This window comes from Ciconia boyciana, chromosome 14 (genome assembly GCF_034638445.1).
Source record: "Ciconia boyciana chromosome 14, ASM3463844v1, whole genome shotgun sequence".
Classification (NCBI taxonomy): domain Eukaryota; kingdom Metazoa; phylum Chordata; class Aves; order Ciconiiformes; family Ciconiidae; genus Ciconia; species Ciconia boyciana.
In genome coordinates, this window is record NC_132947.1 from 13,621,060 (window position 1) to 13,644,412 (window position 23,353).

General features: G+C 53.8%; 2 protein-coding genes across 6 annotated transcripts; one reads left to right on the plus strand and one right to left on the minus strand.

The window, feature by feature from the left end:
* Nucleotides 1-892: 892 nt before the first annotated feature.
* Nucleotides 893-20,908, plus strand: MYBL2 (MYB proto-oncogene like 2). 4 transcript variants are annotated; one of them, XM_072879048.1, is made up of 15 exons: nt 893-961; nt 4,988-5,070; nt 6,326-6,419; nt 7,568-7,639; nt 8,017-8,109; nt 9,893-10,113; nt 10,274-10,430; nt 11,211-11,480; nt 12,762-13,148; nt 14,924-15,063; nt 16,078-16,177; nt 16,810-16,923; nt 17,483-17,599; nt 17,830-17,976; nt 20,157-20,907. In XM_072879048.1, exons 4-15 carry the CDS (start codon nt 7,583-7,585, stop codon nt 20,283-20,285), a joined length of 1,932 nt encoding a protein of 643 aa, XP_072735149.1. In that variant the 5' UTR covers nt 893-961; nt 4,988-5,070; nt 6,326-6,419; nt 7,568-7,582; the 3' UTR covers nt 20,286-20,907. The 4 variants fall into 4 exon arrangements, with proteins under 4 accessions (XP_072735149.1, XP_072735150.1, XP_072735151.1 ...); XM_072879049.1 differs by lacking the exon at nt 893-961 and adding an exon at nt 1,324-1,471; XM_072879050.1 differs by lacking the exon at nt 893-961 and having other exon boundaries at nt 4,916-5,070.
* On the minus strand, nt 1,802-5,469 carry LOC140659408 (uncharacterized). 2 transcript variants are annotated; one of them, XM_072879054.1, is made up of 2 exons: nt 4,856-5,469; nt 1,802-2,978 (listed from the first exon to the last, which is right to left on the minus strand). In XM_072879054.1, exon 2 carries the CDS (start codon nt 2,930-2,932, stop codon nt 2,180-2,182), a length of 753 nt encoding a protein of 250 aa, XP_072735155.1. In that variant the 5' UTR covers nt 2,933-2,978; nt 4,856-5,469; the 3' UTR covers nt 1,802-2,179. The 2 variants fall into 2 exon arrangements, with proteins under 2 accessions (XP_072735155.1, XP_072735154.1); XM_072879053.1 differs by having other exon boundaries at nt 4,307-5,469.
* Nucleotides 20,909-23,353: the final 2,445 nt, after the last annotated feature.

Consider the following 23,353-nt stretch of genomic DNA (forward strand, 5'->3'; position numbering starts at 1 on the left):
TGGTGTTTATACTTCAAACTGCAAATACTTTCTCTCTCCGGGCCCTTTTTCTGAGTTGTTTTGTCACCTGTTCCTGATGTGGTAACATGGTTTAGAAAAAAGTCATCTGAGCAGCCAGAGAATACAAGCAGCTCCCTGTGTACTCTTTGGCTGTAGTGCCACTCTGACAGCTGAGGTAAAAGAATGGATTTTTTTCACTGAATGGATGTTTTTTTGGCCAGAAGCTCTAATGTGAAATACATGCAGAAGCAATAGCTTGCATCTCTCTTTCAAAGCTCTCCCTTTGGCCCTCTGCAAGTATTTAAACTGTTATTTTGTAAACAGAAGTGCTTACTTGGGTCATGGGAATATGATACGCATAAAGTTTATGGCTGACTGACAGAATTTTGAAGGCGTGCAAGTGGGTGAGGGCTTTTGAGAAGTGAGGTGAGGCCACTGGAAGGTTAGGCACGCAGCTAGCTGCAGAGTTTATATATTAATGAAATTATTGCATAGTAACAGCAATTATTGCATAGTAATGAAATCATTGCATATTAATGAAATTATTGCATATTAACTAACATGCAATTAATATGCAATTAATGATAAATTATTGCATATTAATGAAAATATTGCATAGTAATGAAATCATTGCATATTAATGAAATTATTGCATATTAACTAACATGCAATTAATATGCAATTAATGATAAATTATTGCATATTAATGAAAATATTGCATATTAATGAAATTATTGCATAGTAACAGCAATAACTTTCCCTTTTTTGTCTCTGTCCTCGCATGCAACTTAACTTCTCATCCCTTAATCTACCCCTAAAAGAAGAGGGGGGAGCGTGTATTGGTTCTTCAGCAAACTGTGAATGCCCAGGGAAGTGGTTTTAACAAGTAATTCTCCACGTCTCTGTGGCCGCTGTCAGCAGTGACGGGAGAGGAAAAAGAGGAAGGAGAGCAAGCGGCTGTGTAAGGGGGGAAGCTCTAACAGGAGAGCAAGAAAACCTGGGGCAGGGTGGGGTGCGTTTGGGGTGGGCTCGTTTCTTTCCCTCGGGCCGGGCGGGGAAGTTACAGAGCCAGCGAGCGCTGGCGGTGCCGATTCCCTCCGGCGGGGACGGCGATTACAATCCTGCAGGCGGCCAATGGCGGGAGGCTGCCACCGCCGCAGCGCGGGGCTGGCTCGGCAGCCCCGCCGCGCTCCCGGGAAGCCGCTTGCTTCCCCGCCGCCGCCGCCGCCCGGGCCGGGCCGGTCCCGCCGCTCTGGGCTGTTTTTCTCCCCGTGTGCCAGAAGAGGGATCCCCAGCCCCGGCGGCGCCTCCCGCCCGGCCGCCGCCTCCCTGCCCGCGCTCCCCGTGGGCAGCGGCGGGCCCCGGCAGCCGACCGGCCCCGGCAGCCCCGGCGCCATGGCCCGGCGGCGGGGGCCAGAGCCGCGCTCCCGCGCCCCTCCGCCGCCGAGACCTCCCCGGGCCCCTCTGCCAGGTAACGAGGGCGGGCGGGGCGGCCCCGGGCCGCGCACCTGGGAGCGGGGCCGGGCCGGTGGCTGCCGCGGGGCTCCGCGGCCGGGGCTCGGCAGGGCCCGGCCATCTTGTCGCGGCGTCTCGCCCCCCCAGAGCTCGGTGGCGGCCCCGCTCCGGGCCGGGGGCGCGGACGGGCCGTGGGGGGCTCCGCTCGCGGGTGGGGAAGTGCTGGAGGTGGCTGCTCGCCGTGGGGGTCTTACCGGCCGCCGGGCCGCAGTCCGGCTGGAGCCGGGCCCGTCCTCGGGCCCCGGCCGGCCCTGCACCCGTGCTCGGCGGAGCTCAGCCGCAGGCCAGGCAGGGAGCATCAGAGACCACACCCAGCGTGAAATTTAGATCTTTATTGCATTAATACAAAAGACAGCGGTCGGGGAGGAGGGGGGAGCCAGTAGGGCTGCTGCTTAGCCGGTGCTAGCTTTCAGGGGCTGCATCAAGAGCCTCGGATTCCTCCACCCAGCAGCGTGCCGTTGCAGTAGCCCAGGCTGGAAGATTTAACCTCTCACCGGGTGGTGCCATCAGCAAGCCAGCCCCTGGCTCCGGGCAGGGCAGGAGGGCTTCACCTGCTGTGCTGCAGCGTGGATGGCGGCTCTGTGCACCGTGCTCCTCTGCAGCACAGAAGGTCCCCGGGCAGGCACCCCGCAGCCCACCGTGCTCCGGAGCCAGGGCAGCAGCATCACAGGGCCTGATGCAGAAACACAGGGATGGGCTCAAGGTCACTCAGCTGGGTCTCAGGGGTGGCAGACCTGGGGATCAGCATGGGGTGTCTCTTGAAGGCACCAGGCCAAGCCAGAGGAATTGCTACAGAGGTCTCCAGGGATGACGTGTCTGGTTTGGAGCATCCCAGTAACTTTAACTCCTCAGTGCTCACATCAAGGGACAGGCTGGTATCCAGGGGGGCTTTTATTGCAGAGATCTCCCATCTAGGTGCTGGAGTCTTCCCAAGGGTTGAGAGGTCGCTGATGAGCTCGATGCTCTTGGAGAGCAGGCTCTCCAGTGGTTTGGGGTGCTTTTCTTTCTTGCATGGCGTTGAGGTGTTCTGCAATGCCACATCCATCAGGCAGCCGGCTCTGCTGGGGTGCTCACAAGGCAAACCAGACAGGTCAAAGGCAGCCTGGCTACGGTGGGTCTTGCAGAAGCAGACAAGACTGAGGTCAGAGACGCCCTGGGTCAGGCTGTGCAGGTCAGCCTTCACGCAGCTGCTCAGGGACTCTGACTGCTTGACAACACACAGGGAACTGCCTTTTGTTGCATTGTCCAAGTCCATGAGAAACTCCCAGGTGTCTGGTTTGGAGGCGCTGCTGTTGTCCATGTAATAACTGCGGACAGGAGAAGAATGGGTATGGCTGGAGGCCCCAGCCACAAACCCATTTTCCAGGATTTCCTTTATGGTCAGGATGCTGGTGCCATGCCTCTTGGTGGACAGCATGGTGCAGAATCCCACCACTGTCAGGCTTAGGGAGACCAGGATGTCCCTGTTAGAATAAACATATTATTGTTCATTACTGTTCACTGATGAGTTGCAAACTTAGAGTAGCTGAACTGATCTGCTGCAAAACCCTGTCTCAGTCTTGCTTGGGAAAGCAAGGAGCTGAGTGGGATCCAGGACCCGTAGGTGGGCATCCCGCCTGTCGTTGTCTTCTAGAGCAACACAATGGCACCAAGGCCTGTTTACTGCTCGGAGGTCATCATGGAGCCTCTCTGGAGTAGCATTTGTTCAGCCTCAGCCTGCATAACACTACTCTTAGCTTTGTACCCCTGGGTGTAGAGTCTCAGTAAACCTCTCCATCTGCTAGCAGTAGTAAGATGGAGCTGGTTTTCCCCAGAGATAAAAGACACTTTATCCTTGTTCCTTGAGTCAGAGGACCATTAGCCCCAGTTAGAGTTGAGTCCCTTTGAGAGGAGCAGCTGAGGGAACTGGGGTTGTTTAGTCTGGAGAAAATGAGACTCAGGGGAGACCTTATCGCTCTCTACAACTACCTGAAAGGAGGTTATAGCGAGGTGGGTGTTGGTCTCTTCTCCCAAGTAAGAAGTGATAGAGTGTTCCTGTAGTCCTCAGTCAGAGGTTCCTCTCCAAGTAAGAGGAAATGGCCTCAAGTTGCTCCAGGGAAGGTTTAGACTGGATATTAGGAAAAATCTCTTCACCAAAAGGGTGATCAAGCACTGGAGCAGGCTGCCCAGGGAAGTGGTTGAGTGACCATCCCTGGAGGTATTTAAAAGAGGTGTAGATGTGGTGCTTAGGGACCTGGTGTAGTGGTGGACTTGGCAGTGCTGGGTTAATGGTTGGACTTGATGGCCTTAAAGGTCTTTTCCAACCTCAGTGATTCTATGAAGGCACTAAAACTGGGCTCTGGTTAGGATGGGAGAGGTTGAGGAACAGCTCATCTTACCTTTAGCCCCATGCATGGTATCCCCCACCTGCAGACCCTGTGGACAGGCCCTCCTGGCCACTCTCATACCATACACCCCTGCCTTCTGCTCCACGGGCAGGAGCTTCCTTCACGCCCCCCCTCCACCGAGGGGGAGATTCCCACCACTGGCTCAGTCAGGGGCTGCCTTCCAGCCCCCTGAGGGAACGGGGCAGGTCAGGGGAGGCAACTGCTGTGGTCAGAAACCATTTCTTACACTAAATGCATTAAAAGCAGAGGTAAAAGCTCCTGAATTTACTGCAAAGGGGGGGCTTTATGCAGGAAAGTTTTCTTTAAGAAATTAAAATACTTTTTCCTTGAAGGTAATTTAAATAAATTGGTATGTGAGAAATAAAGAGTACCTGTTAAGAGGACAGACTAAAAGCACTACCTACCTTCAGTTTCTATGGAGGACCCCCCTTCAAGGTCTTGATCATTTTTTGTCAGTGTTGCTTATAGCGGTTTTATAGTTCTGGTAATTAACTAACAGGCTAATTTCTAATTAAGCTAATTTGGGAGAGGGAGGGGTTTTTGTTTGCTTCTTTTTAAGCACAGGGGCAGTGATTGCGGGCCGTGGCTAACTGCTGAAGGCAAAGCGAGTCCTGCAGGGCTCGGCTGTGTTTGTGGCCTGTCAGGGGCAGCCCCGCAGAGCAGAGGGTGTTTGCGGGAGCCGCGGTCCTCTGCTGTGGGAGGAGGAGACACGGAGCCTGTCCTGCCCGGGCACAACACTCGGGGGGGTCCCCAACAAGGTGACATCTCTCTTCAGTTTTGTGTTGTTTGCTCTGAAACGCCGGCCGGGAGCATCCAGGCTGAATGCGGACATTATAGATAACGCATGGGCGCTGGCAGGTGTGCGTGCTGTGTGCAGGCAGCGTGAAAACAGCAGGAATCCCAGCCGCCCGTGGGCAAAGCGCTGGCGAGCGGGGACCAGCCCTCGGGCGTACCTGCTCCGGCGGCTTTTCCTCCCGGCGCGGCGCGGCGGTGCCGCCACGGGACGCGGGGCTGGGCAGCGCGGGGCTGGGCAGCGCGGGGCTGCGCTGGGCTTTTCCGCGCTGACCGCTTCTTTTCTCTTTTAGGAAGCGCCGGACCTGTGCTCTCCTCCGGGGACCCCGTAGCGCACCCCTGGAGCGAAAGGCGCTGCAAAAGCAACGTGGGGAAGGTGGTGGATTTTAATGTGGGGTTTTTATGCCCGTTTTGATGGGAGGCGGCTGCCGGGGGTCCTGCGTGCCACGGCTGGCTGGCTGCGGCCTGAGGTCACCGCAGCAGCGCGGTGGCAGAAGCAAGCCCCTTCCCGGGGCCGATCGAAGCCGTGTCCCGAGGGCTTCTCGGTACGCCCCAGCCCTGCCCGCGCCGCCTCCCCAGAGGGGGCTGGGGCGGCCGGTGCAGGGGTAGAGGAGACGCGGGGGATCCTCCTGCCCCGCGGCCAGGGCTGCGGCTGCTTTGGGGGGGGGCTCGGGTCGGGTCCCAGGGGGTCCCGGGCGCTCCCCGGGCCGCGGCCGCCCCTCAGGGGCGGGGCAGGCGGGCGCCCTCCCGCGCGCGCCTCTTTGTGCGGGCGGGAGGTGGCAGCGCGCATGCGCGGCCCGGCCCCGCGCGGGGGGGGCGCCGTTGGCGCGAGATAGGAAAGTGCCGCCGCCGCCGCCGCCCGGCCCCGCCATGGCGCGCCGCAGCCGCGGGTGAGTGCGGGCCCCGCCGCGACCGGGGCTTCGTGGGCCGGCCCCGCGCCTGCCCGCCGGGGCGGTGCGAGGGCAAGGGGGGGTGTGGGGCGGCCCCGGGGACGCCGCTGGAGGCCCCTCTCCGCCGCGCAGGGCCCCCCCCCCCTCCCCCGCACCGCCCGTTCCTGCTCGCCGGCGGGACGGCGGGCCGCGGGCAGGGCCGCAGCCCCGCATCCCCGGTTCCGCGGGGCCCGCTCTAAAAGCTCCTCTTGGCTCCAGCCGGGAGCTGGGCGCGGGCCTGGGCTTTGCCTGCTCGGAGCAGGGGGGTGACAGGGCAGGCCTGGGGGTGTCCGGTGGGTGGTGTGCAGGGCCCTTCGGGGCCGCTCCCCCGGCACTAGCTGGCTGGCTTCTGGCTGGTTCTCGCATCCCTTCTCTTTACCCCCGCAATCCGGGAGGCTGGTGAGCTGTAACAAGGGAAATGGTGCCCGTCCCTGACACAAAGTCCTCCCAGAGGGACAGAAGGGAGCAGAAATCAAGAGAAACGCTCCTTCCCCTGCTCTCGGCAGCATAAGCATTGCTAGCGTGCACCAAAGCTGAGGGACCCCTTTAAACCTGGGGTGTCTGAGCGAATGCCTGTGAGGTGTCAGGGTTCAGTGCTGGAAGAGAGTAGATCTGGAGCTCTGCTTTGCATGGTGCAGGTTGCTCCCTCTGCTGTGTTTTCATCGGAGGTGGAAATTATAATCTTCATTTATTCATCTCTAGTGAGGACCAGGATGAGCTGCATTACCAGGATACCGACTCGGATGTGCCGGAGCAGCGGGACGGCAGGTGCAAAGTCAAGTGGACACAAGAAGAGGTGAGTGAGAGCCTGGCACTTGCTGAGAGCAGGTGCTTTGGGGTAGACTTCTGACATGGCACCCAGGGCTTTGGGTGCCTCCACCTCAGTCCTCACCTGCTGGCCACGACACCACCTCCTGCTGTCGTGCTACTGCAGAAGACCATGTGTCTGTTTTGCTCATGTCAGCTGAGGTCTTAGTGAGGCTAGGAGGTTCAGGGGAGTTTGAAGTGTAGCCTGGAGAGCAAGAGCTCCAACCACTTTAGCTCAAGCGTGTGAGCCCTGAGCAAGGCATCTGCTGCCTGCAGTGCTCTTGTGAGCAAAGAGGGGTTCCAGAGGTTGGCTGAGGCCTCCAGCAAGCTGAATTGCGCAGTGGAAATGTCCTCCCTTTTCTCTGGCAACAGCAGGGAGCATTGAGACTGTTGGGATCATGACTTAGTCATCCTGGCTGAGAGCCTGAAATTATTTGGGATATTCTCTTACCTCCTCCCAGTTCCTCCATCATCTTTGTTCTGTTTGAAAACTACAAGGTGCTCTGTGTCCCCTGGCATCTGAACACCAAGTAAGGTGGTCTTTGTGCAGGGATCAAAGCCTCGGGTTCATGTTGGGTTGGGAATAATTTCTGCCTCTGTTTGCCCAGCCAAGAGCACACACACAAGGACAAGTATAGCAGGTTACTTGTGAGCTGTAAGAGTAGGCACACTTGGGCTGTAGCAGGGTTTGTGAAAGAAATGCTGTAGAGCCCAGTAGCACTGAAAGACGGACCACCGGGCTAGTGGTGATACACTTAAACCAGTCAGCTTTCTTGGCCCGGCAAAAGCAGTGGCCGAGCTGGGAGATGGGCTGTCTGGTCAGGGGGGTACTGGGGCTGGATAAGCAGGTAGCCTTGGCCACAGGGTTTGAACCAGCCTGTACTGGAACAGAGCTGAGCTCTTGTTTTGTACTCGCTGTACGAGCTCGCTCTAGTACAGAGCCCAGAACCAAAGTCTGTTCCAGTTGGGCTCCACGTACTGGAGTGCTGCTAAAGGATGGTGTGAGCTACTTTCCTTCCCCAAATGCAGAATGCCAGACCTTCACAGTTCAAAATATCTAGCTTGATCTCTTGATGCTGTCAGCCCAGGGGTGCCTGTGGCGTGTGTTGTGAAAGTGGATCTCTTTGTTCTTTGCAGGATGAGAAGCTGAAGATGTTAGTAAGACATTACGGGCAGAATGACTGGAAGTTCCTGGCCAGTCACTTTCCTGTAAGTGACCCCTTGCCCATTTGGGCATTGTAGTGTTTGCATGTTGCTTCTTGTGCTCATTGTGCTGGTTCTCTGTGTCTGTGCAGTACGTTGCACAGTGGGACTCCATTCTGTGACTGCAGCTCCAGGCTGTGAAACTGTGCTCCTTCTGGGCAGGGAGACATCCTTCTTGTCTAGAGGACTTCCAAGGGCAAGCCTGTTGGAGCCGGGGTGAGAAATTGAGGTTCCCAGTGCCCGTGTCCTAGTCATAGTATGTATTGTCCATGTGCTTCTGCAGGTTTTCCGTGGGACAGCCTGTGTGTGTGGGGACTGCTGTTGCTATAAGGGCTTTTGGAGCCTCCGGTCTAATGCATGGCTGCTCTCATTCCTCTTCCCAGAACCGCAGCGATCAGCAGTGTCAGTACCGGTGGCTGAGAGTGTTGAATCCAGACTTGGTTAAGGGCCCTTGGACCAAAGAGGAGGACCAAAAGGTAAGTCAGGGCTGAGAGGAGCTGAGTGTTGGACTGTGACTGTCTGCAGAGAGGATGGAGGTGTCAGACCCTTGGGTCTTTTTGTAAACTGTGGGTAATTCATTCTAATGGTGGATGTCCGTGGGAGCAGCACTGACCTGCTCTGAGCAGAGTAATGCAGCTGTGGTCATGATGAGCAGAAGCAGGTCTAGGCCTCTTTAGCTAAACACCTTCTCCCTTTCACAGAGTACTGCTACAGTAGGGTGCCAAGGGAGAGAGCAGAAAAGGGAATTAATCCATCTGCCTGTTGGCAGATCTCCACCTGACCTGGCCATGTGGGACCCAAGAGAAAATAAAACTGGTATTTCCTGTGCCACAGTAGACAGCCTAAAGTGGATGTCTGAGATCGGCTAGGTGAATCATGACTTCTGCAAACCTGTTTCTCCACTGATTCTAGAGCGAGCTGAGAGGGGCTGGCTCAGACTCATCATCTTGATGTACTTCAAAGTTGGAATGAATTCCAACTTTTACCAAGGTTTTCTGCTGAAAAATTTCCTAGTTTGTCAGATTCCCTGTAACACTTCTGCTCCCCCATTTCTTTCCCTTTCGGTCCCATTACAGGCTGTTGTAGTCCCTTCTGTCTCCCATCTGTGTGTTATGTCAAGGATGTCCTAAGGAAGCTTCTCATGATGTCCTTCCACCTCCCTACAGCAGAGCAGTTGCTGCCTGCTTTCTCCTTCCCTTTGCACGTCCTGACTCTGCCAGCCTGCCCAGTCATGATGCCCACTGCCATCCTGGCCACGCTGGGCTCCAGCTTTCTCCTCCTGACGCTGCACATTGCATTTTGCCCTGCAAGCACTCCAGCTCCTTGGCCTGTGCCACAGTTTGGTGTCTTTGGTCTGTTTGTCTGCACTTGATAGCCAGGAGCCTGCGGCAGGGACACTTGTTATGGGCCAAGAGCACTGTGAGCATCACCTGGCTACCTGCACCTTTCAGCTGAGTGCAGCTGGCCAGGGTGGAAATGCTCTTTGAGAACCCTTCGGCCTCCTCTAAGATTTTGGTGGGCTGAGCATTGCAGGCAGTAGATTGTTTTATCCTGACTGTGCTGTGGACATGTCACAGGGGCTCAGAACAGATTCCCTGCCCAGAAGCATTTGCATTGAGCCTCAGGCAGAAGTGAGAAAGCCCTGGGTGAAGGGAGAGTGGCAAAGTGGATGGCTCTTAAGTGACTGTTGTTCAGTTTTGCTTTGGAGTTTTCCCTGTGTGTCCTGGTGCTAGTGGGGCATGAAGCTGCAGGCCCTGGCATGTCCTGGGTGTAGCACCCTCTGTTAAAGGGAGGCTGTGCCTCTGTCCCAGTGGGCAGAGCACTGCAGAGCTTATGGGCACTGTTGTCATGCAGCCAGGTCCTCCGTAGGAGGGGAGGGCAGAGGAGCCTTGGAGCATGTGGGACTTGGCCCTTGCTCAGAAATGGGCATGTGTTTCTAAATCTGTGCCCCTCTGCCCTTGGAGCACCTGCCAGTCTCCACCCCATCTTCTGTGAGCAGTTGTCTGCATTCACAGGTGCCATGTGGCAAAATGTCTGCATGGAAACAGCCTCTTTCAGAAATTCAGCTGAATTGTTGCTCTCACAAGTGTTGGTACACCTGATTGTCAGTGCTGGATCCCTCCAGCTTTTTCCCCTAAGGGGCCTTTCTCTGTCTGCCCTTACCTGGTCCCGAGAGGTGAAGAACAAAGCCTGAAGATGACTGTTTGACCTTCCCCTCCTTTATTCCCTTTCCTTATTTCCCTCCTGCTCTCTTCAAAGGTAATTGAACTGGTTAAAAAATATGGCACCAAACAATGGACCCTGATAGCCAAGCACCTGAAAGGGCGGTTAGGGAAGCAGTGTCGGGAACGCTGGCATAACCACCTGAACCCTGAGGTGAAGAAGTCCTCGTGGACAGAGGAGGAGGATCGCATCATTTTTGAGGCCCACAAGGTCCTGGGGAATCGTTGGGCGGAGATTGCCAAGCTGCTGCCTGGGAGGTAGGACCTCTTTGGTCACTGTTGCCTTCACAGCTGTATGGCCCGTGGAGATCCATGTGTTGGGCTCACAGGATGGGGCTGGAAAGCATGTAGGAGCTGTTAGCAGTGCTTTAAAGCTGCTGTAAATGGTGATTTCTGTTTCCTTCTGTTTTCTCTGCAGGACCGACAATGCTGTGAAGAATCACTGGAACTCCACCATCAAGCGGAAGGTGGACACAGGAGGCTTCCTCAATGAAACCAAGGAGTCCAAGTCACTGTACTTGCTCGTGGAGGTGGATGGCAAGGAGAGCCAAAGTCGAACGAGAGCTAGGAGCCAGGTACTGCACCAGCACATTTGCAGCAGGCAGCGGGGTCAGTCCCTTGCTCTGCTAATGCATACCAGAGCTGTTCTTCCACCCTTCTGCTGCCTCTCGTGCTGCCTTTGCCACAGCCTGGTGTCTACAGAGACAGCCTATGCCTTCCCCCAGCCTTCTCCAAGAGACTGACTCTTGGGAGATCTCTCCCTCCAGGAGCTAGAGGTGTAATGTGAGCCTGAGTGTGTTATCCAGGCAGAGGACAGCAGTCTGCTAGTGCTATTATCTTGCCAATCCCAGCATCAGGTCTGTCTTGGAGACCGAAGGTTTTTTTTGGCTCTGTTGTGCTGTTGCTGGTGGGAGAAGGAGGCTGCTCCAGACAGCGTGGGGGTCATGGTGAAGAGGTATTGTGTTCCTTTCCTCTAAAAAAGGAAGCAGGGGAAGTACACCCAATTATTTTTTCATGAAGAAAGCATGTAGTTTTCAAAGGCAGGCTCTTGGAAAGTAGGAAATGCAGAATTAGTGCTACCTGCTCAGCCTTTGTTCAACTTTCTCCTGGGATACTGTTAAGTGAAATCTTCAATTAAACGGTCCTGTGCTGGTTATGTTGCATGGACTCCTGCTCAGATGGTGTATGGTGCAGAGCAGTGAGGGAGAATGGGGATGTGAAACAAACTGAATGGCAGGTTAGGAGAGCAGGCAGAGCTGAATGTGCCCAGGGACCCCTGCTCTTTGTCCCCAGGACTTGACATTGCTCCCTTGGTTTCTACTAATGGCTGGACTTTATTTCTTGTTTGTGCAAAGACCGTCCTGCCGAACTGGCCAGTCGATATCTCTGAAATAAAGGAAGAGGATGTCAGTGACGAGGAAGTGACGGGTGTGCAGGAGTTACCCTCGGAGCTGCCAGCTGCCGAACTGGCAGAGCATAAAGCTGAGGGGACCCCAGATGATGCGGTGCCTGAGGATGCTGCTTCATTTGTCACATCACCGTACAAATGGGTTGTTGAAGCTGCCAACTATTTGTACCCAACATCTGTGCCAGCCTTCAATGAAGCTCTGGACATGATTGAATCTGTAAGTAACAGACCCTTGCTTCTCCAGCTAATGTAGGGAGACTGATCCCCACCCTTTTCCCTTGAGTGAACTTACTGGGTCCCCTTGCTCATCACCATGGGCATCCTGAGGAGGGCTGGGTCTGTCATTGGCTTGTGGCTTCCCACCGTCTCTTTTCCAGGGCTGGATTAGGCCTTTCCAGCTCTGCCAGTATTGCTCTGGGCTTGCAAATTCCCCTAGGTAGGTGTCCTTGTGCATGGGCTCTGCTGGTGTGGGAGGCTGTAGATGCTGGCAAACCTGATCTCCAGCCCTCCTTTATCAGCCAGAGTGTCTGCAGCTCTCCCTTTCGTAAAAGTTCAGGTCCATGCTTATGGGCTTTCCTTTCTTTCCTGTTATGGGATGGGACCCGGCAGGACAGACTAGGAAGAGGCCAGGCCCACTTGTAGTATGCAGGACAGACCCCTTCACACTGGGATGATGCTACCATTTGCTTTCAGTGGAGGTAGCTTCACTGAAACTAGTAATTCTGGGCCAGCCAAGTGATGCTGAGGTCCCCGGGGTGATGGAGGCACGCCAGGGTGGGAGGCTGGCTAGAGTCAACAGAGCACTTTGCTGCCATCAGAGGGAAATGTCTCTGCAGCCCCCAGCCTGCCTGAGGAGCTTATGACGAAGGTTATGGTGGATGAAGAATCCACTTTGCATATGTATAGGAGGACAGAGAGTCTGTGCCCAGGGCTTAACGGCCCATCTGTGGGTCCTTAGGGGCCTGCTTGTATGGTACTTTGGGTATTGGTGGGGTTGAGCTGTGAAGCAGCTGATCTCTGAACTGGTCTGGTTATTTTTAATCTGCTTCCAGGAGTGTGTGTTACAGCAGAGCCCTGTGTCCAGCTGTATTGGTGTGCTTAAGACTAGTTTGGTGTTGGGTGACAGTCGCTTCATTCAGCCCCTGTCCCCAGACTTATCCCCAGCTGCTTTTTTTGTCTCCTCTGCGAGGGGGGGGTGCAGCTGTTTGTGCAGCTGTGTTGTGAACTGAACTGAGAAACCAACCTTGCATAAATAGAAAAAATCTGCCCTGTGCACAAGCAGCAGCTTTCAGCTGGGTCAGTTCCCTGGTCTGGTTCTCAGCTGTGCTGGCAGTAGAGGGAGGAGGGCTTGAGCTCTCCTCTAGCCAGGCTCCTTGCAAAAGCTTGTGCAATCTCACACACCCACTTATTTCACCTCCCAGTTCATCTCTGCATCCGCACCAGCTGGCTGCTCAGCTTTCCCTCCTGGGCTGCTTCTGATGGTCTCCCTTGTGTGCAGGACCCAGATGGGTGGTGTGATCTGACCCAGTTTGACCTCCCTGAGGAGCCCTCCGCTGGCAGCAGCAGTAGCAGCAACAGCCCGGTGAGGCAAACCCCTAGCAAGCCAACACCGTCCCTGCCCAACGTTACGGAGTACCGCCTGGATGGCCACACCATCTCCGACCTGAGCAAGAGCAGCAAGGGGGAGCTCATCCCCATCTCTCCGCATGCGGAGGTGAGCTTTGGCACGCCTCCCTCTGTGCTGAAGAGGCAGAAGAAGAGGAAGATCTCCCTCTCCCCCGTCACAGAGAATGCCACCAGCACCAGCCTTTCCTTCCTTGACTCATGCAACAGCATGACGCCCAAGAGCACCCCTGTCAAGACACTGCCCTTCTCTCCATCTCAGGTACGGAGCAATGGCAGAGCCCAGTCTGTGCTCCTCTCCTTGGGCTTGGTCATCAGCTAATAAGCATGTTAGTGCTCTACCTACTTGTCTTAATGCCATGTATTCCCATCAGCTCTGCCAGCTTTGTGTTTCTCCTTCCTTGAATGAGGCAGTGCCAGTGCACGAGGTGTGTCTCTTTGCTAAAACAAGGTGCAGAGCTGGGTTCTGGTACTGCTTGTCTTCAGTGCTGCCCTTCCCGTGAGAGGAGCAGCCTGTGTCTGCCTCTGGGAGCGCTTGTAGTGTTGGTGGAGCCCAGCTGCCCTGTGTGATGGGCAGGGCACGTGCCCGCTATGAGGAAGGAGCACCACTGTGCAGATCTACGTGCCTGCCCGCTCCAGGATTGCTGGAGAGCATGGTGCTTCTGCCACTAGGGCGTTGCTGCCCCAGCTGTGGGTAGCAGTGTGGCAACAGTGAAAAGTGGCTTACCCCTTTCGTTTCCAGTTAAGGCAGACTCAGCAGCACATGCCTTGTGCAGATCTCTGAGTTGGTGTGCTTAGGAAAATGCTCCTGGGCTTGTCGTCTTTGCAAAAGGGACTCGGGATCTTTCAGCCTTTGTCATGACTCCTACAGTGTCCACACACGTGTGCACACATGGTTTCCAACACACCTCGTCTTGGAACACTGTGGTGTTCAAACCCACTGGTGTCTCGTGTATTGATGTGGTGGAGTTCTGTCTATAAAACAGAACAAAGACTGCTGCGTTGCTGCGTTCTCCAGCACAGTTCCCACAGCTGCTCTGTTGTTCAGACCCTGTCTACCCATGCCTTCCAGGCCTTTATTTCTGCTGTTTCTGCAGCCCTGGGTGGCACATGGGAGAGTGCCACAGGACAGCCTGACACCCAGATTCAGGTGGTCCTCGAATGCAAGGCCAGGAAGAACTGTGAAGTCAGAGCAGGACCTGAAATGTGCTCTGCAGAGCGTGAAAGGCCAGAAGGCCTGGAGTGAATCTGAGAAGGCAAACAGCATGTCCTGCCTCTTGGGCTGAGCTTCAGCTATCAGCAAATGTAACACACACAGCTCTTCTCTCCCGATAGGTTCTTGGGTACAAACCTCATTCCTTATGGGAGTAAAGTTGTAACTTATTAGTTGTCGTGAATTAAAATCCTAGCAGAGATCATAGAATCATAGAATGTTTTGGATTGGAAGGGACCTTTACAGGTCATCTAGTCCAACTCCCCTGCAAAAGCAGGGACATCTTTATATCAGGTTGCTCAGAGCCCCATCCAACTGATGAGATTGTTTGTGGTTTTCTCGCAGTTTAGGCTGAAGACAGCTCAGTGCAAAATCTGCTAACTTGCATGCTGTTGTGTTACATGGACTTCCCTCACGTTTGCCAACCTGAGGTCAGAATAGACCTTTGGTGGGCTGGCATTACCCCTCCTTCACCACCTTGCTTGGCCTTATCTGGACCAGTGCAAGGCGAGCAAGACTTCTCTCCCACCCTGTAGCTGCTTGTAGTCATATTGACTCATCCCTTATGGGAAGTGAATCATCTTTATGGGTGTGAGGCACCTTCTGGCAACTTTCATGTGTGTGCCCATGTACAGCACTGTATGACTCTGTAAGAGTTGTTGTGGTTTATACTGGGACAGATCCCTCTTGTGCCACTCACTATGGGAGCATTGTCCCTCCTTCAGGTTTTCCCCCATATTTAGGAAAAAGTAATGACTTGTGATACTATGCTGGGATGCTTGAGACTGAGTGTTTTCTCTTTCTTTCTTATCTGTGCTGTGCAGTTCTTAAACTTTTGGACCAAACAGGATACACTAGAACTGGAGAACCCCTCTCTGACCTCCACGCCTGTGTGCAGTCAGAAGGTGATTGTCACCACCCCTCTGCACAGGGATAAGACCCCTCTGCTCCAGAAGAACTCAGCGTAAGTCCTTTCCTCCTCCTCCTCCCCCATCCCCACCTGAGCAGTGTCCTTTTCCACACAGGAGTCTGGTCCAATTCAAACATACCTTCCCCAGTACTTGTACTGGCACTACTGAGAGAGGGGCAGGGCAGGCTGGGGATTTCCTTAAATCAGTGTTTTCCCCCCAAAGACAGCTCCTCTCTGAGCTGCAGGGAAAAAGCGTCCCATCTGACTGGGGCTGCAGCCAAGTGACCACTGTTGTGCTCAGCTGCTGGGTGGGCTGTTGCCTTCTGTGCATGTCTTTGTCTGGGAAACGCTGCTGTGCTGTGAGCCCTGTGCCAGCAGGGAAGGGATTTGATTTTTCTCGGCAAGAGCTGTTCGGATCCATCCCTTTAGCTTTGCACCCTCTGCTTTGCCTGTCCTGAGGGGCAGTCCAGGGCGATGATTACCCAAGGCACTGTACCAGGCAGGTGAGAAGGGGTGGTCTGCGCAGGGAGTGTTTTGCTGACGGACCTGTCGCTGCCCTGAAGCAGCACTGTGTTTGGGGGTGCTGCCTGTGCTAGCAAAACCACTCTGTGGTTGGCATGGTCCAGAACAGCTCCCCCGTCCAGGCGGTGCGAGCTGGCCTGGCTGCCTTAAGTGCATTTGCACCCCGGACTTCTGCTGGTCCAGCTGTGACCGTTGCCAAGCCCAGGCTGGGCCTGAGCAGATCCGCCAGCAGAAGCACTGCAGAGTAGGGCTGGCCCGCAGAGCTGCGTGTCGCCTGTGTCAGAGGTGTTGTACCGCTTTCTGACAAGGGTGCTTGGCAGCTGGCAGGGTGGAGCAGCATAGCTGTCACGTCTGAAAGACGTTTTCCCTGCTAAAGGCTCCTCTATGCCTGCTTGCCCTGCTCACACCCCAGGAGCAGTCCAGCCAGCCAGGTGGCTTCTGCTGCCACCATGTGAGACTCTGCCGGTGGCTCGTGTAATGAGAGGGCTCAGAAGGACGGGGGTTACTTTGTGTGAATTCTTCATCTTTCCCACTCTCTGTTGCCAGGTTTGTCACACCAGATCAGAAGTATGTGGTGGACAACACTCCTCACACCCCCACACCTTTCAAAAATGCCCTGGAGAAATACGGACCAATTAGGCCACTGGTAAGTATTGGGCAGGTCTGCTGCTTGCCGATGGCAGAAATATAATGAATACAAACGGGATGTGGGGTAGGATGCAGTGGAGCTGTAAGTGAGCTGTTATCTGTGCCATAACAAGGTACAGTTTGGTAGTGCCAGGCTGAGATGGGAGGGATGAAGGGGACCTTGTCATGGTGAACATGTCATGGTAAGTAGCCACAGGACTTCTAGCTCCTCTGTAAACCAGCTAAAAATGCCCCAAACTGCCCTTGAATCAGGCTGCAGTGCTTGGCCACTGATGACTTTGAGGAAAAGCAAGGGAATGATCTACCTAGGCATCCTCAAGGAACTGGGTCTCTTAATGCGGGTGCTGTGGGGATGGCAGTTTCCAGCATCCCAGGCCTTCTCTGCATACTGGTCTCTCGATGGCACATTTGGGGTTCAGCTGATAATAGTCTCTCATGCCTGGAGATCCTGTGAATCTGTCAGGCTAGCAGGAATCTTGTCATATCTTTTCCAACTGGGAAGTAAATAAGTCGTCTCTGTGTTTGTCCTCCCACTGTGGACCCCGTTATCCCTTGAGGGAAATACTCATGAGTCTGCCCAGCATACAGATTTTGACTGTCTTGTGTTCTCTCTCTGCCTTTTCACACCAGCCCCAGACTCCTCACCTGGAAGAAGACTTGAAAGAGGTGCTCCGAAGTGAAGCTGGCATCGAACTTATCATAGAGGATGATGTGAAGCCTGAGAAACAGAAGAGGAAACAAGGGGTGAGCTGATTTTGCATCCAGTACTTGCTGCTGAGCTGCCCTGTGCTGTGGAGGGGTGTTTTGGCTGGTTTTGATCATCCTACTGGTGATGCCAGAAAGTTTTTGGCCTGTGGCTGCTGCCTTTTAATCAGCAAGAGGTTAAGGCCTGCTTAAAATATGGCCAGCTGTGTCCTGGTTTATGCTAAACTCAGGGCATGCTAGGAGATGCCGTGTCCCTAACCTACGGGAGAGACCCATGGCACACTTGGAGCATCTGTGGCAAGCTGGGCTCCCAGAAGGCTGTGGGCTGGTATGCAAAGTCTCTTGGCTCAGTTGCCCTGGTGGCTTTCCTTTCCTACTGAAAGGAGCTTCCTCTTCTAAATCAGTGGCTCTTGGTGCCAGGAGGAGAGTACTGGAAGCTGCTGTGCCCTGTGGTGGAGAAGGCTGCTGCACGCCTTCTTCCTGAGCTGCTGGTGCAACGCAGACGTGGGGTGACGTGGGCTTAGTGTGCTCCTGGGCCCTTATGATGGGAGTTCACCGGGTTGATTCACGCCAATACTTGTTTTTCTATGTCCCCCAGTTGCGCAGGAGTCCCATCAAGAAGGTCCGGAAGTCTCTGGCCCTGGATATTGTGGATGAAGATATGACACAAAATATGCCTGCCCTCCCCAAGACTGTCTGTTTAAAAAGAGCCCAGGTGAGGGGTACTGTGCTCAGAGCAGGGGTAGAGCTGGCTTCTGCTCCAAAGAAACCCTGTGCAAAGCAGTGGTGGGAGCTTTGCCGCCTGCAGCTGCCTTTGAACAGTATGTGTGAATGTGGATGAAGAGCTGGATTTGCTAGCTGGCCTTTTGGCCAGGCCAAGTATCAGCACTGTTAGGACAAGTTAACTTGTTTCTTTATACTTCTCTTTTTTTTCCCCTTTTGCAGCCTGTGAATTTCTTGTCGAGGTCCTTGAACCTTTCCTCCTCGAGCAGGAAGGATGACAGCGGCTTGCTCAACAGAGCCTTCGTGCAAGTGCAGCCAGAGAAAATGTCCTACAGGAAAATGCCGACCCATTTCAGACCACCAGCACCGGTAAGCCTGCAGCCACTGCCCTCCCAGTCAGGAAGGCAGCTGGTGGTAGTGCAGCCCTTGTCCCTCCTCGGGAGGAGGAGCGAGGGGATGAAGCTCTGTGCACTCCTGCATAGGCATCCATATGCTGTCAGGGCTGTCTTTGCACCCAGGTTTGGAGATGCTGAGCCAGCACTGTTACGCTCCAGCTTCCTCCTGTCTCTTTGCAAACCTGCCCTTCTGCTGGGCTCAAAGCCCCGTGGCTGATCAGAGCTGTGGCCTGCTTGTTTGGCCCTGGATTTCCTCATGAGAATCCACATCCTGTCCCAGTCCATCAGGGAATTTAGAGGATTTTCCCGGCAGTGAAGTAAACTTTCCTTTTTCCAGTGAGCACTCCTTGAGTGGGCAACAGTAGGCTCATCTTTTTTGCTTCTCTGCGCATAGCAAGTCTGTGAAGTGCTGTATAAACGCCAAAGATATTTCCCATCTCTGTGACTTTTAGGGTGTTTCTAGGTTGTGGTGAAGCCTGTGTGCCATAGACAGCATAGGCTGGCTTTATCCTGCTGTTTACCTGAACCCATGGCAGTACAGAGCTCCAGCTGGCAGCGTACCACCTCGGTAGCTTGTGCTGAGGTTGGCGGTGTTAGAGCTACCCTGTTCCTCAGCTCCACACTGTGGAGCATAGCTGGGCTGTGCTGGAGTCACAGTAGACTACAAATGCACTCTGGGGCATAAATGGTTTCTTGTGCTCTCCTTAAAATCTTCACCCCTTGGTATGTTTGCAGGCAGAGTGCACTAGGAGAGGGGTATCCCTGCTTTGTTAGGCAGTGTGGCTTAGGGAAGGGGATTTGTACCATGATTTTGTAGATATTTGCTTGGGTCAAGTCCTGGGAGTGCTCTGGTACCTTGAATGAGGATGGAACTATGTGCTCTCCTTGGCGGGAGGGTGAAACTGCAACTGGGGGCTAGTGTGGGGGTGTTTTCAGATCCCAGGAAGAGTCCAGGTACAGTGTTGTCTTCACTGAGCAGCCTTGGCTCAGTCTTCCCTAAACGCTGCAGCGAGGAGGGTTGCAGCTGTCCCTGGATTAGAGCTGTCTGTTGTGAAAGCTCTTTCTCCTGACAAATAAGTACTTCTCAGCCAGAGTAATTCCTTCCCCTTCTCAAAATAAACCCTACTTAAACACTTCCATTCCTCCTCCTGTCCTAGGCAGGGTCGTATTGCTCTGAGAGCTAATAGATCCATATAAATAAAGCTTTGGGAGTGACTTGAAGGTGACAGTAAGGCAGCTTGTGTGGTGACAGAGTACAGGTGTGCAGTGAAATCGCATTGCCCAAAGACAGCAGAGCCGTCCGTGGTGTTGCTGGGCTCTCAGGATTTATTGTGCCAGGCTGGTATTGCTAGCAGTGGCAGTTATTTATTAAGGAAGCTCACCTAGCTGTGGGCTGAACCTAAATCAGCCCCAAAGCCATGCTGTGGCTGCATGAGGCATTGTTACTGTAAGCAAAGGCTGAAGCTCAAGCCCTGGTTCTTTGCAGTGCACGTAAACGGGTATTTCCAGTTCAGGGCATTGTGTATCTCTTGGCTGCATTTATCAGAGGATTTTCAGGGGTTTTCCTGGAGTGCCAAAACACCTCATGGGTGCCCTTTCTGCATGCAGTGCCTGAAACACACCTGATTTTCAGCTCTTCCTGTGTGCTGCAGGGCCCTGCTGAAACTACAGCCACCAAATTGCTGTTAAGGATAGTCTTTGACCAATCTAGACCTGGGGCTATGCAGCTCATGTAGGAATTGAACTGGTTGGGAATAAACCTCAAAGCTGCTGTTGAATTCCTTCCATCCTTCTGGACTTCAGCACAAGAAGCCTTAGTGGGTTTGTGCTTTGGAGTTTTTGCCTCAAGCCAAGTAAGGGAAAGCCCTGAAAGGGCACGTGGGTCATCCTGAAATGGAGCACTCACCTGGGAAACTGCTGGATGTAACCCCTCTTTGCTAGAAACGACCGTCTTGGCTGTGATGAGTAACTGGTGATGCACAAGTTCCTCCTGGTTGCAGGATGGGTGCTCCTAAGTTCAAAGTTTTACTTCCCTTGGGTAGCAGATAGTTGTTAGTTTTATTTATTGTTGCAGTCTTTCAAAACAGGATGTTGACGTTTTGTTTGTCCCCTCCCTTAACTGTGTTGTACGCATGCTTTCTTTTCCCTCTGTAGATGACCAGGGCTTGGAAAGCGGTAGCCTGTGGTGGAACCCGAGACCAACTCTTCATGCAGGAGAAAGCTCGACAGTTTTTGGGCATGTTGAAACAGAGTCACACATCAAGGACCTTAATCTTATCATGAAGGATTGTTCTGCTTTTTTTATTTTATTTTTTTAAATTTTTTTATAAGGGGAGGGGGAACCACAGGAAAAAATATCCTCTGCCAGGTCTTAGTGTGTGGGGGTGGATTTTTTCCTTCTGTTCCCAGGTAGACCTAAATTGTAATAAATTGGGCTAACTGCTGGCTAATGCGTGGAATGCAAGTTTTGGGATCATTATGGAAAGGCGAATGAGGGAGGGTTGGAGAGCTAACGGCAAGACCTCTCTCTGCAAGACCTGGGTTCTGCAAAAGTAGAAGCACGAAGCCATGTTCCACCTTGCAGCAGCGTGTGCAGCGGGCGGTGGAGACCAGCCTCACAGCCTGCCTGGATTTCGTGCTGGCTGCTCTCGTACCTCAGGAATGGCTTTTGCGAAGGTTCCTGCATGTCTTGTGTCTCCCCTTCTGGCTTTCCCCGGGGGATGGAGTGGTCCCCCTTCGCTCTAGGAGGAGCGAGGCTGTGGTGCACTGGTGGGACACGTGCTTTGGGGTGACCGGTGTTCGGAGCCGGCCCCCTGCTCCCTGTGGGGCTGTTCTGTACTGCCATCCTGGGGAAGGGGAGCGGCGGGCGCCTCTCCCCAGGGCTGTGCTCCCTCTTCAAATAAACCATGGTGCTAACATCACCCTGTCACTCGGACTCTGCCTCTGCCCGGGGCCTCGCAATGCTTGGAGGGAGGCAGCGCTCTGCCGGGGTGGCGAGATGCAGCAAAGCACTGGTTTTCATGTGGGATCTTTTCTTTCCTGACAAGTTGCTGAATTCCTGTTAGCCTCTCAGCGTGGGGGAGAAGGGCTGGTTTGCCCCTCACCCTTAGTAGTTTCATCAGCTGTTTGGAAATGATTTTGGCTACTTTATGGGAAGGTGCCACAGTGTGTTTGAGCTTAGCGTGGCTGGGATCTCTGCAAAGCTGCAGGAGTGGATGGAGCCTGCAGCAAACGGCAGGTTGGAGAAGAGCGCCGGGAACGTGTGATGTAGCAGAGCCTCTTCTGTCCTTTCGTCGGAGGCCAAAGCTGTATCCATGTAGCTGTTCCAGTGCCGTACCAGTAGTAGGGTGTCCTGTTTTGACATAGCCAAGGATGAAATGTGGCGATTGTAGCAATATATTAAGTCTTTGCAATTGGAAAGGTGCTGGAAAAACTGAAGAGCAACTCGCTGGTTAGACCAGCACATGAACAGCTCTTTGGGTGAGCTGTGTTCGGGGCTGTGCTGTGATGTGCTGTCCTTTGCAAGCCACCAAAGCCATCATGGCGGATCTGCCTCTGGCTGGGGGTGGCAGCAGAGCAAAGATGCGGGGAGGGGGACTGTTCCCCCCTGTGCCTCTTAACGGGGCCACTGTCCCCAGTCCCTTTGCAGGGTGGAAAAACAGAGCAGGGCTGTATAATCTCATTTCAGGTTGTGGCTTACGCTGGAAATAGTCAAAAAATCCTTACTGACCAACTTGTTAATAAAACCTTGGATCCTGGGAAACAAGGGAGTTTTAGAAACCCAGCTCATTTTTCATTTCTACAAGCTCAGGGCCAAAGTAAATCCATGAAGTCATTTTTATTTCTGTTTCTCAGTGCTGCAATGTTTGCTTTGGAAAGATGGCTGGGACCACTTGTCTGAAAGCCTGGCTTTAGCTGCTTCCATTCTGTTGTTGTTTTAAGAGAAATCATCATTAAACCATCCCTCTCCTCTTGGGCTTTAGCGGTCTTGGCCGTTCCTGCGCTGGGTGACTTTACAAAACCAAGCCCAGAACTGCATTTCCTTCCCAGAGCCGACATGAGCTGGGAGTCCTGAGCAGGCAGGGTCTGCTGCAGAATAAATTGGTGCGTGAGCCTGGCACGTATGTTTGGGAGCTGCCCCTAAATTAAAGGATTATGAGGCCGAGAAGTATTAACTGCTGCTCTGATGCTGTAAATCCAGAGAGCGCCGGGTGTCCTGCATTGTAGAGTGCTTATTGAGAAAGATTGAGGGGCAGAAAAATACTGAGGAAAATGAGCAAGGCCTGGCATGGTTAATGAGTAAAAAGACAATTAGATTTTAATTGGAAAATGGAGCTTCTGGTGTGGACGTTACCAGCCTGGCTTGGCTGTCCTGGGGCTCAGGAATAGGCACCGCTCTGCAGGTGGGGAAAAAAGGCCCCACTTGCTTTGTTTTTCTGTTAATTCAGATGCTCTGCTTTATTTCCATTAAAACCTCGTGGAGGTTGAACTTCTCACTGGCTGTGGAGTCCCTGTGCCCAGCCGGGCAGCGCTGAGCTGGAGCTGGAGAGCCCAGGAGAGGGTTTTGCTGGAGACTCCTCTCAGTCCGGGGCTCCGTGTCCCCGGCTGTGCCCTGGCCGTCGTCCCTTTGAACCCTCTGCAGTAACCCAGCCCTCTCGGGCTGCACAACCCTCGCTCACAAAAAGAAACCTGGAAATGTAATTTAGCTTTGAACGAAACACCGGGACGAAAGAGTCCCGGGAGCCGTGGTGCCTCCGCCGTGCGGGAGAGGAATCCTCTCCTGCAGCACGGCTCACTGGAAAGCTGCAGAAACCCTGGGTTGCTGCTTTATTTAAAACTTTGTATTTGGTTTTGGTATTTTGCATTCCTTAACAGAGCAGGTGACCCCTTCTTTGAATCCAGACATGGAAAAAGGATTGATTTTTTTTTTTTTAGCTTGGACGAGAGGGGAATAGCAGAGCTGGAGCTCCCAGGGACACAGCAGTGCCCAGACTGCAAGTGGGACATTGCTTTCCAACTGGGAAAAGCCCTGAAAAAGCTGGGGAGAGGAAAAATATTGGGGTAAGGAAAAAGAGGGGGGACACCCAGGGATTTTTATTGGCAGGCTTCCTTCCAGATGGAGCTGGGTGGTGCCCGGGTGGGCAGCAATCGAGCAGAGTGGTGCTGAGCCCATGAAGCTACGCAGCCGGCAGCGCAGGAGCTGCTGTGTGTCCCTCAAAGGGCTCTCGACTGCTGGGCTTGTTCCTGCTGGTTGGAAGGATTTCACAGCCTTTTTATCTTGTTTTCACAGCTAATTCTGCTAAAGCGTTGTGCAAACAGCAGGTTGCTCACAGGGGGCTTTTTGGCAAGGC